General features: G+C 42.6%; 1 protein-coding gene and 1 long non-coding RNA gene across 5 annotated transcripts; one reads left to right on the forward strand and one right to left on the reverse strand.

Annotated features, from left to right (window-relative positions):
* Positions 1–2742: 2742 nt before the first annotated feature.
* LOC120703958 (cellulose synthase A catalytic subunit 5 [UDP-forming]-like) lies at positions 2743–8972 on the reverse strand. 2 transcript variants are annotated; one of them, XM_039988183.1, is made up of 14 exons: positions 8319–8972; positions 7724–7922; positions 7450–7646; positions 7295–7370; positions 7042–7216; positions 6433–6699; positions 6004–6349; positions 5490–5627; positions 5169–5294; positions 4854–5066; positions 4505–4766; positions 4215–4402; positions 3715–4065; positions 2743–3597 (listed from the first exon to the last, which is right to left on the reverse strand). In XM_039988183.1, exons 1-14 carry the CDS (start codon positions 8397–8399, stop codon positions 3013–3015), a joined length of 3204 nt encoding a protein of 1067 aa, XP_039844117.1. In that variant the 5' UTR covers positions 8400–8972; the 3' UTR covers positions 2743–3012. The 2 variants fall into 2 exon arrangements, with proteins under 2 accessions (XP_039844117.1, XP_039844116.1); XM_039988182.1 differs by having other exon boundaries at positions 4215–4408.
* A 70-nt stretch (positions 8973–9042) lies between these two features.
* Positions 9043–13609, forward strand: LOC120703959. 3 transcript variants are annotated; one of them, XR_005687328.1, is made up of 5 exons: positions 9063–9172; positions 9675–9777; positions 10015–11225; positions 11347–12071; positions 12213–13609. It is a non-coding gene; the product is annotated as an uncharacterized LOC120703959 (long non-coding RNA). The 3 variants fall into 3 exon arrangements; XR_005687329.1 differs by lacking the exon at positions 9675–9777 and having other exon boundaries at positions 9043–9172; XR_005687327.1 differs by having other exon boundaries at positions 9675–11225.
* The last annotated feature ends 280 nt before the right edge of the window (positions 13610–13889 follow it).

Consider the following 13889-nt stretch of genomic DNA (forward strand, 5'->3'; position numbering starts at 1 on the left):
TATTACTGAATCTTGCTTAGTAAAACAATGTCAGTAATCGTATGCGGTAGTTATTATTGATTTTTTTTAGTAATTTTACATGTAGTTACCCCTAAGGTGTAGAACAACATAGATAGATATAGATTCAATTAAAGAAAAATTTCATAAAAGAAAAAGACAAATGATCAAATCGGCACCAAGACTATAACAATAGATGTACCACAAATGATGAACTTTAACCAAATAACAATATAGCATCTTTTGTCCATTCGGATTTATGGTGGGAGAAAAAAAATCACTCCACCAAAAACTAAACTGAGTGTGGTATATCAACGCGCTGCCATGCATCATCACGTCTTAAATGTTTATTTCCATACCATCGCTCACCTCGCCAGCCACCTCAAACCAAGACATCAAATTTGAGCAGCATTGTTGTTCGCACCATCAACACGGAGAAGAGCACTTCTCTAACTGCCAACAAAGGAGAATGGCTCCAGAGCAGGTGGCCCAAAAAGAATAATACTTGAGATTTAAAAGCCACCACATGCCACATCCATTTGATATCGGGAGTTCGAAATCACCATCAATGTGGAGAAGAGCGCTTCTCTAACCGCCTACGAAGGAGAATGGCTCCGAGCAGGTAGCACAAAAGGAATAATGCTTGAGATTTTAAAAAGCCACCACATACCACATCCATTCGATATCGAGTCAGAAATCCGCATGTTAATTAATGTAACAAAATAAAGATCTACAATTTTTTTATTTATTTGGTGAATTACTTGCATCAACACTAGAGAGCCTATAAGTATAAACAATAGTTTATATTAAAAAGAAGTAAAGAACCAATCAATATTGTTATGTCATATAGAGTTGTCCGTAAGTTTAACTTAAGTTATTACAAAAGCAACATCTGGTGTAGCCTTGAAATGAAAAAAATACATAATTTAGGGGTGTCTGAGTTGGCTAAAATGGGGGCACTAAAATTTATCCCTAGGTGCCCTAATGGGCTAAATATGGAGTTTAGCTCTAATCAGGACTAACAAGCTCTAACAACCAACTAAGCATTATCTGGGCAATTAGATTACCTATTGGCCCATATTTACTTCTCTTATTTGGCATCCAAATAACGAGCTAAAGTTTAAGTCTGAGATCCAAACACCCCCTTAATGCTTAAGTGTTAAATGAATCCAATAGAGTCACCTATGGGTTTATAAATGACCACAATAATAGGTCAAAAATCATGAATATCTACATCATTTATTGAGTGAAGATATGGCTTGAGAATAGTAGATTGATTACTCAGGATACAAGGGTGTACAATATATAGGCAAGGAGATCCTAGGGTTTATAAATAGCACCCAATCAAAAAGATCCTTGCCTAATATAAATACCAACTATCATAATTTCGAAAGACTACCGGGCTGCTAAGCCCATGCGCCTGGCCCTACTAGGCCTGCTTCAAATACAGTCTAACATTTATCTTAGTAGACATGTGTCATAACAGATCAATTTTTTTATGATACAAGAGTAAACTAAAAGCATCTCAATCAGAATGACACACCTATGACGATTACCTAAGTGCATAGTATATAAGTGCAGAGTGAATTAGTATTCATAGAATCATCAAGGTGCAATGCGGGGAGTCGAGGAGATTCGTTGTGTCCTAATTTCTAGAGTCAGTCTAGAGAAAGACAAGTGAAGCAAATGCAAGAAGTTTAATAGAATTGGTGAATTAGCTTGCGGAAGGAGAGAGACTTCCTAGCTACGGGAGGGTGCACGAGGCATTGGTACATGTCAATAAAATAATTTTAGAAGTAAAGGATTTTCTGAAATCATAGATACAATAAATCAAATAAAAAAGTATGAAACAACTAAAATTAAAGATCCATAATGAATCCAAGAAAAGAAGTATGAACAACTAAAATTAAAGATCCATAATGAATCCAAGAAAAGAAGTATGAACAACTAAAATTAAAGATCCATAATGAATCCAAGAAAAGAAGTATGAACAACTAAAATTAAAGATCCATAATGAATCCAAGTAGACAATAGAATTAAGTGAAATTAGCATCCAGATTTTCATAAAATAATAAAAGTAATCAAATAAGACTGTATATCAAATACATAAAAATAACTCCTAGAGTTTTTTAAACAAGTTAAGCAAATCAATATCATACATATTTTTTATGAGACTATTTTCATAAGTATCAGGAAGAAAAAGACGTAAAGAGATGACTCTTGTAAAATCTAATTCATAATAACTAAATGTTTAGATAAAAAATAGAAAAAAGTATCAAATACAATATAAAGAAAAGGGACACTAGCGAGCAAAGGAGGATTGAAATAATTATAACATAATCCCTACTTTCAGTGTTTTGCTCTTAATTTCATAATTTGTCCAAATTGAGGTACACAGATAAGGACTTATCAACCAAGAGAAGAGTACGTAGAAGCACCATCAAAATAAGGCATATGCATCTAAACTATGTTTATACATAGATATTCTCTTTTATCATGTACATACGTTTGGGCAATGAAATAAGATGATAAAAAGGTGATATCATGAACTGGGCTATTTTGAAAAAAATAAATAAAAATGAAGTACAAAATAGAATCATTTGAGTATATTTAATTTTAAGTGCCAAATATTATCATGAAATAAGCTAGCCCACCAAAACCGATTCAAGAAAGCACGGTCATATTGAAAGTTTGAAACATGCAGCTGAAAAAGCATAGTTCTCTTAACAGATGCACACGGGAAAATGTACCAAAATGTCACTCTATAAGTCTATTCAGACTATGCTTTTCAAAAGAAAAAGTCTATTCAGACTATGTCAGTGTCTACAGTATCAGCACTATCTTCTCCCTTTTTCTTTTCCATATATATCCCTAAACATTGCTTTACTATACTAATCAGTGATCACCAAAGAATGAAAAGAAGGAATTCCTAATGAAAGAATACAACTACGCTAACACTGTGAAAAAGAAGAAAAAAATCTGTACTTCCTAAACTGCATCATCATCTACTATTTCTCATTCACATTCCAAGCCACAGACCTCTAGAACCGGCCCATCAAACTTGATGGTGAACGGATTTACACGGACCCATAAAAGAGAGAATATGGCTGCTAATAGCACTGAGAATACAACAATGATGGTCGGCACCCTGTCCTGCTTGCCCATCACGCCCTTGAGGAAAGGATGGAGGTGGAGGATAACCCAGCAGGAGAAGAAAAGCTTGCCGAGCAGTGGGCCCCAGGATTCGTATCCATCCGTGATTGCCTTGGATACACCAGCCAAAACTCCGACGACGTTGAGCAAGAGCAATGTCATTGGAGGAACCAATAGCCAGGTCCACTTGAACTCATACAGCTCCGAAAACTCATTCGTGTCGCCTCCCTTCAGAGTCACCCTGAACTTAGTGCTCACACCGCCAAGAACCTTAAGAAGCCCTTGGCACAGAGCAAAGAGGTGCGAGGAGACACCACCAATAACCCAAAACTGCTCATTTCTCCACCAATCATCGATGCCTACTCCACCCCACTGCATCTCAAGGATGCTAGTGGCTGCTATGGAGACAAATAGAGCTATGAACAATATGCTTGAATAGATATTCATCTGTAAAAGGAAAGGAGAAATAGATATCAATCATCTAAAATGTAGTAGAAACAAGAACCTACGAACAAGGTTTAATTTAAGAGTTGAATAGAGTGGTAGTTTTGTTCTGTTCAGTACCTCAGGCACCATAAACTTCCCTGATAAGAAGCAAAATGCTGGCAAAGCACAGTATATTATCAGTGGAATTGATGTCCATGGATAGATGACAGAGTTGATATATGACAATCTCTCCAATGGTTTCAGACCACATTGATACCCATACCATACAGGGCAGTGCTTGCTAAGAAAGATCTCCACAGAGCCAAGTGCCCATCTTAGAACTTGATGGAGACGGTCGGTAAGATTGATAGGAGCTGATCCCTTGAATGCTGGTCTCCTCGGCATGCAGTAAACAGACCGCCAACCGTGGCAATGCATCTTGAAGCCTGTGAGGATATCCTCAGTGACAGATCCATAAATCCAACCAACCTAGACATATATATTTTGAGTTAGCTAAGGAATTCTTGGATGCTAGGTTGCAAATTTTATTTTATTTCTAGGGCACAAGACAACTGCAATAGTCTGATTAAAAAAATACATAGAAAAGGGAAAACAAATGACTGGACGGGGAAAGTTACCTCTTTCCCCCATTGTGTCTTATTCTCGTACCCGCAACTTAGTACATGCATGCAATCATCAAGACTTTTGAGCATGTCAAAGCGACAAGCTTCACCACTCTCTTGCAATGTTGAAGCCAAAAATGCTTGTGACTGCCCAAATCTCTTCTCAAACTTTTCTTGGGGCACCAGAATTGCATTTTCTTTGCCTATTTCTTATGAGGTATGGGAGTTAGTCTCCATAAATGCTTTAGAGAACATAATAACAAAAGAAAAAGGGAAAAGAGAAAAGAGCAACAGAAACAACTCACCAGTTACTTCCAAAGCATGTACTTTCTTAGATGCATCCCTGCATTTCACTTTCTTTTGGTTTTCTTGCTTTTTCTTAGCTTTCAAACATTTTCTTTTTGATCTGCAGCACAAGCAGCATGTCATTGGCCAGCAGTTGCACGTTTTGCTAGGAGGCTTTGTTGCAGTTGGGGCATCATATCCATACAAAGCATGTCTTCTGAAAACACAACCAGTCCCGACATATATTGGTCCTTGGATCCCATCAAGACCTTTCATATTAATCTGTACAGAAAAGTTGAGGGAAACATGTTCAGAATATCAGCTTATCTATCTCCTGGTAAAGTTATGATGAATTCATGCCATACGTACATCAAAAAACACAACATTGTGGTTTGAATATCTGTCGTGTTGATCAATGCCATCAAATCTCTGTGGAAATTGAACATAACAATTTTTTTCTCCCAAAACTGGGTCCATCAGAAAACACATTGCCTCCCTTAGTGCTTTGCTATTGTTGATATAGTGGTCACAATCCACATTCAGGACAAAAGGTGCATTTGAGAGAATTGCTGATGTTCGCAGCTAAAATAAAGATCAGATTGTTAGTTGAAGGAAGCAACTGATAGATCAACTTCATATGAATGGTCTCTCTCAAAGGAAAGCCACTATAACACTATAGATTACCAATGCATTCAAGGCACCGGCCTTTTTATGGTGATCATATCCAGGCCTTTTCTCTCGTGAGACATAGACCAACCAAGGCAACTTATTTCCAGCATCATCCATAACACAATCATGTCCAGTGATGACCTGGTGATAACAACACCACAAATGTAAGAAGATCAGTCTAATACTAACATGGATCACGTTTGGTAACATTATATTTTTGCTACAGGCTTTGAAAAAGTTTAACAAAATTAAGAAACATAACTGCATTAAGCAATAAAATGAAGAATAAATGCAGTTCTAAAAGGGTGTCTATTAGAGACAAATAAAGCACCCAACCTGGACCATTCCGGCATGGTCTCGAACATTATTTCCATGCCATGGAGCTCCTTCTGGCAGAACCCATCCTCCCTCAGGAACTTTATGTGAATTAGCAACCACTGCGTTTATACGAACCTTAAATTCTTCATATTCTCTCTGTATGAAAAGCAAAATGCAGGTCAAGATAGTCTAAAATTAGTTGCAAACACACATCAACAAGTATACTCTAAACAAACAAGATCAGAATGCAAAAACAACATTGTAAAAGGGCACATAGGCAAAGCGCTGTGACTGGCTGTCACAATCATAATTGTCATTGTCAGTAGCAGAATAGACAACATTAAAGTAAAATTGCATCATTTGGTATTCACACACATGCAAATTCCAATTTTCCTGTTTATGGCTGTACCAATGTTGTGCATGATGTTAAGTAGTCACATTTTAGAAAGGACCTAGTGAGTCATGGACAAACAAAAGGCCTATTAAACAAAGTCCAAATAGTCTTCCTTCCTAATCTGTTGTATGAACTAACCTTCATTGCCCGACGTTCTCGAACAAATTCTGGATGCACCTTTTCTCTCAGATAGTCAATTTTCTGAGCAAAATACCATTCAGGAGCCCGAGGCTCAATTTTGTGCTTCTTACAGAAAGGGACCCACTTTCGTGCAAATAGACATGTTTCTGTAAGTGCTTCAAAAGTAAGCATTGCAGCACCATCATCCGACACGTAGCAACAAACTTTATCAACAGGATAATCCACAGCCAATATGGACAGAACTGTGTTTGCAGTAATTAAAGGAGGTTCCTTCACTGGATCAACTGTACTGACAAATATATCAATTGGAGCCAGCTCTGATGGTTTTCCTTCCTTCTCATACCTGAGGGAGCCAAGGGGCAAATGTTAGATATTAGATAAAATGTAATTCCTTCTATGACTACGAAGTTTAGGTAGATAATTTACCTTAATGATAATCTATCCAAGTATGTTTCTCTCTTTATTGGGTACCACTTGGGAAATTGGTCCAAAATCCATGAAAAAGCGAACCAAATTTCACAAATAACTGAAGTCAACCATAACCAGTAAGCATCATGAACAGGATTCCGAATCCGATAGTGGAAAAATAAGGCAAGAATGGCCAGCCGCAAAATTATTACAATCCTGTAAGGGTTTATTTTGCTAGATGGAATAGGTAACTTCCTTGATAGTTGTTGCTTGCTTTCAGCACACCTAGAATGTATTAGACACTTTTTAGAGAGAATACAAGTACTTGCTTTACAAATCCAAAATTACAGAAAAAAATCCAAAATAATAGGGTAGAACTAGCAAGATAGAAGAAAATGTTTCGATCAATATTGTTCTGGCTTAATTTTTTTTATCAAGGTGTAAGCATGATGACTACCCACATAATATAGCTACACCTTACTTCATGTAGGACCATTACACCCTTACAAGGTCCAAAAAAGAGATTTTTTTTAGAAGACTAGCACAACATTTTTTTTTTGCACAATCAATTACAAAAGGCACTCTTCTGCAGCTGTTGATATTACTGATATAGTAAAATATGCTCACTTGGGAATATCACAATGGCCATCAAAATCATTTAGGTCAGATCCTTCACCATCAGATGAAACCTTTTGGATTTTGTGTTGCTGCTTTCTTTTCCATTCAACTCTGTTCTTCCAAGCAACAGATCCATAACCATACAGTGCGAGGTCCCTTTTAGGATTTATTGGTCTTGTTTGCACTAAACCAGCAAAACAGTGTAAGGCATAGTAGTAGCACACTAAAAATAAAAGCAAGACTAGTTGAAAGGGAGGCATACAGGGATTATATCGCATAATCTCTCCAGTGTTAGGGTGCGCAACGAGAGCATGATGATTTGTTGGAGTTCCTACATGCTGCAGAAGCAAGTTCATGAGTTTAGTACGTGTGCAACTAGAATTAGTGGCATGCAGTTCAGCATTTCAAGGTTATTACCTCTTCATAGAAATGGACACTTGTTCCACTATTTGTAATACTGACACTATCGATGTCCCATGAGTTGATGGAGCTTTCTGCAACTGAGACACGGTATGGATGCACTGTGCTTGATCTTTCAGCTATACTGGAAGCAAACTCGCTCTCAATGTCATCTGAACCTTCTTCTTCCTCATCTCCATGGACTCGAGGGCTACCTAACAGTTGCAACACTCTTTAATTTCTCAATTTGAGATATAACAAAGCTGACAAACCCAGGAAAGGTCAGACATACCTTTGTGGCGTTTGTACCGGGTCTTGCACCGAGGGCATACTTGTGTGCCCTCCTGACGCTCATACTCGTAACAAGTACGGCAAACAGGGAAAGCACACTCATTGCATGCGACGAAATACTCGTTTTCTTCTTGTAGTATGTCAATATCATCTCCGCATATCTGACAAATATAATCTGGACAGCCTTGTGAAGATCCTTGCTGCAACGCGGCGACACCAACTTAAGGACTTAAGGAAAGCTCGATTACAAAATATGATTTGGCAGCAACTATTTAAGAGCCTAGTAGTACAAACAGGTAAAACATCCAAACAAAAACTTAAGCGAATTTACTGTAACAGAAAATATATAGAATGCCAAATTAACATGGAGACAAGAAGAAAATGTCTTAATAGTCGATACAGACCATGGACAAAGATAAACAGCTCGACAGGCGCTGGAGAAAAAAATACCCCACAATGCAAATGCTGCCAAATTTGTATTCTACATGTACAAATGGTAGAAATTCATGTTCAAATTGACTTCAACCTGCATATTCTGGAGACAAGCCAAAAGTGGGGGAAAAGCTCATCGGCTCAACGGCCGGCGGCTTGCTGACCTTGGAGAAATCGTCGACGTTGAGGACGACGAACTCGCGCCGGGAGCCCGCGACGAGGAAGCCGAGCCCTCCAGCGTCCATCCGTCCGACGCGCTCCCGCTCCCCGCCTCCGCCTCTACGCCAGCGCTGCCCAACCAACCCGAGCTCGCCCCCCGCCCTCGCGGCAGCCCCAAATTAGCACCCCTCCCCCGGGAAACCCGCGCCGCCGCAGGCGCACCATGCGTCAAACCCCACCTCTCCTTCCTCCGCAGCGCCGCGCACCCAAAAATGGCAAATCCGCAGCCCCCGCGAGAACCTCTCCGGCTCTTCCCAGTGCGGTGCCCAAGGATCGCCTCGCCGGGTCCATCGCCACCTCCGCCACCCGTCTCCCCCGCGTCCGCCCCCACCCCCATCGCGCGGCTCCTCACTCTTCTTCTTCCGCGTCCTCCTCCTCGCTTCCGGACTCTCGGTGCCTCGCGCTGGTGACTGGAAGCACGCACCCCCTTTCCAGTCCCGTACGGCCATACCCATATGCTATACGCCAATGCAGCAGCCGTGGAGGACGCCCGAGCTTAGCCATGGACCACGCGCATACAGCTCTGCCTGTGCTGCGGGCTGTGGCGTATCGGCGAGACGGCGACGATGGAAGGCCAGACGCTCGGCGCTCCTCGGCGGGCGGTGGCCGATTGATGATTGGTGGAGAGAACCGGGGGAGAGAGGTGTTAAGAAAGAGTAGATGGGCCAGTTTTGGGCCTTCCCTCCTCAGCGGCCGTTTCGGCCCATGACACCTTCGGCATGCGGGCGTCGGCGAAGGGGCGGAGCGGCGGCGAGGCGGACGGCGGCGGCCGCCGCATTGCCACGGAGCGAGGGGAAAGGTGAGTCCCGACCTCCAGCGATCTCCTCGTTCCTCTCGCCGATTTCACGACCATTCAACTGCCACACGGGGGAATCGGTTCTCGGGACTTCCTCCATCGAGGACCAAGTTCCGGTGCTAGGAGGTTAGGAGCAATCCTGGATGCTGCAAGCGCTAGCTAGTCGGATCCACTGGAGTTCAGGAGTAATCTATCGGATTCGTGACTATTCGTAAGGAGCAGGGTCCTGGTGGATGAAGCCTGGGGTGTGTGTTAGTTCCCTGATCGTTAAATTCAGCTAGTCCTGCATTCTTAATATTTGCATTAGGCACGATACACTTGCTAGGGATCCACAAATCTTACACCATTCATTAGGAAAAAGGATATTTCTTGTTCTGGGAGTGGTTGCATTCTAGCCAAGACATTTACAAATCAAATGCCATAAAACAAACTGATCGTGGTTAGCTTTTCATCTAATCAGTTCTATATCTTTTTTTAACAGAAGTTCTACCTCTTTACACTGTAGTTGTAGCCTAATCTAGCAACCTCTTTCAAGTATCTGTCCAGTTCACCGACTCAAATTAGGCCTTGTTAGATGTTTCAGCTTTCACTACCAACGGCATCGCCAGGTGAGCATCTCTTCCATTTCCGTGCCATGATAAAGAGCCGAAAACATAACCTCGAGGAGGCACGTCCACATGGAAGCTAACTGTGAAAGTCTTCTTTACACCGTAGTTCTCAAAGTTTAGGACTTCTGGTGTCACTGTTACGTTGATGCCTCTAGGAGCAGACACCACACAATGGTAGTTGCTCCTTGGATTGCCCACATTTGTCACAGTTCGAGTGACTGAGTAGCTCTTCTTCAGGTATGGTATGGTAATTGATGGGTAGTTCAGAGCAGTAGCAGACGAGGAGGATCTATGGCTGCCGGTACAGTTGTCTCCGGTTATTAGATGCAAGGAGCGGTCACCATGGCTTGCGGCGCATAAGAATGACCTGTAATCTTCAGGCTGTGCATCAAAGATGATCCCTGGATTCAGAGCTTTGATGGGATCCATGAAACCCGAGCCGAAGTCGAATGGGGTTGCAGCCTTCCCATCAGGATCTGTGGTTGTGGTTCTTCTTTTCTTATCCAGTACAGTTGCTGCAAATAAGATTCATGAGATTTGTCGTAGTAATACTAGTTTATCTTCTGAATCTGGTTATCTGGTGGTACCTGTTGTCATGATTGCTGATTTGATGGCTGAAGGAGACCATGAGGGATATACACTTTTGACAAGTGCTGCTATTCCAGTAACATGGGGACATGCCATGGAAGTTCCAGATAGAATATTGAAGTGAATGTTGTTCTTAGCAGGAGACCATGCCGCCAAGATGTTCAGGCCAGGAGCAGCAACATCCGGCTACAAAATGCACACATTGAGAAGAAACAAATGAACATGTCAATCAATTTATCATCCATGTTCGTCTATCCAGCAGTTCAGTACTGGTTACCTTCAGAATCTCAGGTGTCAGTGAACTTGGACCTCTTGAAGAGAATGCCGCTACCCGTGGGCCATCTCGCAACCCTACGATCGTCTTTGCTGGCAAGATCATTGTACTGGCATGCCTGTAAAATTGATTTTAGAACAAAGACTGACATACTAATAAAATGCACTTTTTACAGTAGGTTTTATCAACCTTGTACTCTTAATGTAAGAAATAATCTTGTCACCCATTTTTTTCCCAACAACAGTTCCAGGAACAGCGAAGTGATTGGCAACATGATCCCCCATCTCATCAATAAGAATCATCCCAGCTGCACCAGCTTCCTTGACAACCATACTCGTTGATACACGTGGTTCCGAGGAGCCTCTAGTACGGCGGCAAATAAGAATCTTTCCTCTGGCCTTGGTCCTATTTAAAGAGCTGTCCAGACAAAAGCTAACAGCAAAGGCCCCAAGAAATTCAGTTTGTTGATAATCTAAGTCAAGATTTTCGTTCAAGATTGTTCTTTGTTCTACCTGGATTGATAAGGGGTGAAATAGCCCGCGTTGGCTTCTGAAGCTGGAATAGTTCTGACATAAGTTTTCATGTGGTATGTACTCAAGCTCTCACCCTGTACACCAGGAGGCACAATGTTCAAAAAGTATTATTAAGACTGCATAAGAAATAAAGACCGTATGTGTCATATAAGAATGAAAATTACCATTATGTAGGTGCCATTTGCCAGTCTGATATACGAGACAAAGGATCTATCGGTTGCTCCTGCTGCTACCGTGAGCATCCATGGTGCAAGGTTAGTTGCTGAGCCCTGTCTCCCAGCATTCCCTGCAGAAGAAACAACCAGTATTCCATTGCTTGTTGCATGAAACGAGCCGATGGATATGGCATCGCTGAAATAGTCACCCTGAGGATAGTCTGGGCCTAGAGACACAGATATAATATCAACACCATCTCTGATGGCATCATCAAATGCTGCAAGAATGTCTACATCGTAACAGCCAGAGTCCCAGCACGTCTTATAGGCAGCGATCCTTGCCATGGGGGCTCCTCCCCGTCCTCCTCCAGCGCCCAAACCTCCATAATTCATGTTTCTTACAAATCTTCCAACTGCTATTGAGGCAGTATGGCTGCCATGACCGGAGCTATCTCTTGGAGATATAAACTTGATGGCATTTTTACTTGAACCGCCCTCTTCTGTTTGGTATCCATTGAGGTAATACCTACCTCCTATGATCTTCCTATCATATTAGGGTAGATGGGTGACTTTGGAAGATCAATAACTGGATAACATGTGTTAATTTGAAGCATGTACCTGTTACATGTGAAATTTGATGGTGAATTTGCCTCTCCTCTTTGGCATTGCCCTCTCCATCTTTTAGGAACTGGAGGCATCCCATGATCACTGAAACTAGGGGATTCTGGCCAAATTCCTGGAAAGGTACGTACACTTAGGTGAACGGTTAACTGAAACTCATGATTTTGAAGGACAGGTTTATGCCAATCTGATGGCATCATTTTTCGGCTCTACCACTGTGGCCAAACAATCATGTGCAAAAGCTGATGTCTTGTCAGTTTGTAGGCTAACATACGACAGGATTTATTGATGGAAGACAAGGTTTTTGGTGGCACATGTGATGATTGCAGTGGAAACAAATACTCACACTGACCGAAAGAAGCTGATGCAATTCAAACCAATTATGCAATTGCAGTTCTACTCACCTGTGTCAATGAACCCAACAATGACATTCTCCTGGTTCTTGGTGGACAATCCAGGGACCTCACACTCTGCATTGGTGGACAAGCCCATGAAATCCCACGAATGGGTGGTATGCAGTCTTCTCTTTGTGTTTGGAAACACCGAGACTACACCAGGCATCTCTGCAGAAATGAATATCAGACTTAGCATCTCGGCATAACAGCCATCACCACTGGACTCACTTGGTAGAGTGCTACATACACATTCCAAAAGCCATGTGTGATGACATTACCGGCTAATCTTCTGGCTTGCTCTTTGTTCAGTTTGGCCGCAAATCCTTGGAAACTGCTGCTGTAAGTGTAGACATGTGATGCCTGTGCCTTCTCCAAGCTGTGGAGACGAAGCATCCACTCAAGCTAACGGTATATAGCAGCACTGGAAGCTAGAGCAATGGATATGATGTTTTTCACGGACCTTCCATCGTGAACAGCAGCCAGCATCTGGTGGTGAAGCCTCATGATGTCCTGTTGACGATCACTATCGCCCTGCAACCCCATGCCCATGTAAACCACATACACCTGAAGTTGACATCCATTTGGAAAGGGTTACACCGTTGGAACATCTCAAGAAAGAAGAGGCGGCTCATGCAGACACAAGCGCAGAAGAGTTAGGCATCATTGATAGAATCCAACAAAGCAGTGTTGCGCACCTGAGAACAAGAGCAGCAGCGGAGGCCTCCCAGTAGCACCAGAGCGAGCACGAGGAAGAGCACGGCTCTGCCCGGAGAAGAAGCCATGACAGACACGCAGACCCACACTGATGCGCAAATACGAAGGGAAAGTGAAAGATCTGCGGTTTGGATAGCAAGTGTGCAGGGCCAGTTCTGTATGAAAGCAGCAGCTTCCTGAAACTGCTGCCAAGCTACTCGATGCCTGGGAACATAAAGCCCTGTACAGGAATCCCGGAGCAATGAGTGGCCGTTAACCGCACCTTTTTCGTCGCCTCTGCCACTCGCAATCCTAGCCGGTGCAAGATGGCAACAAGATTACATAAGTGAAGACAAGGATGTCGAAAGCGTCATGATGCGGTATGGGAACCGCAGAGGCTGAGCTAGCGAGGGCATCACAAATGAGAGCAGCCACGCACTTCGTCATGGATGGGCACTTCTTCTTCTTCTTTTTTTTTTTTTACCGTTGCCGTAGCGGCATCTTTTACCTCCCACTCCAGGTTGTTTAACCAGGTAACCATCTCTTGTTTACATGCATGCTCAGCCTGCGCAACGGGTCTCCTGTCTGGGCTCCTGATTTGCCAGCGTAAAGCTCAGCAGAGCTCGCTCCAGCACTAGATTAGTACAATCCGATTAGCCTAATCAAGATTCAAGGGCGCATTATTTTAGCTCCTGGACTCCCTCCTTTTTCCGGCCCAAGCCGTGGACACTGCATTCCATGCCGTCCCGGCTGCCGCGCGCGGCGCACGTGAGGGCAAAGGGGAGTGCTCCCTCGGCGGCCCGTGCCGTGGTACTCGCGGGCTCGCTGGAGGAGGTGATCGAGCTGAGCCCAG

This window comes from Panicum virgatum, chromosome 4K (assembly GCF_016808335.1).
Source record: "Panicum virgatum strain AP13 chromosome 4K, P.virgatum_v5, whole genome shotgun sequence".
Lineage (NCBI taxonomy): Eukaryota > Viridiplantae > Streptophyta > Magnoliopsida > Poales > Poaceae > Panicum > Panicum virgatum.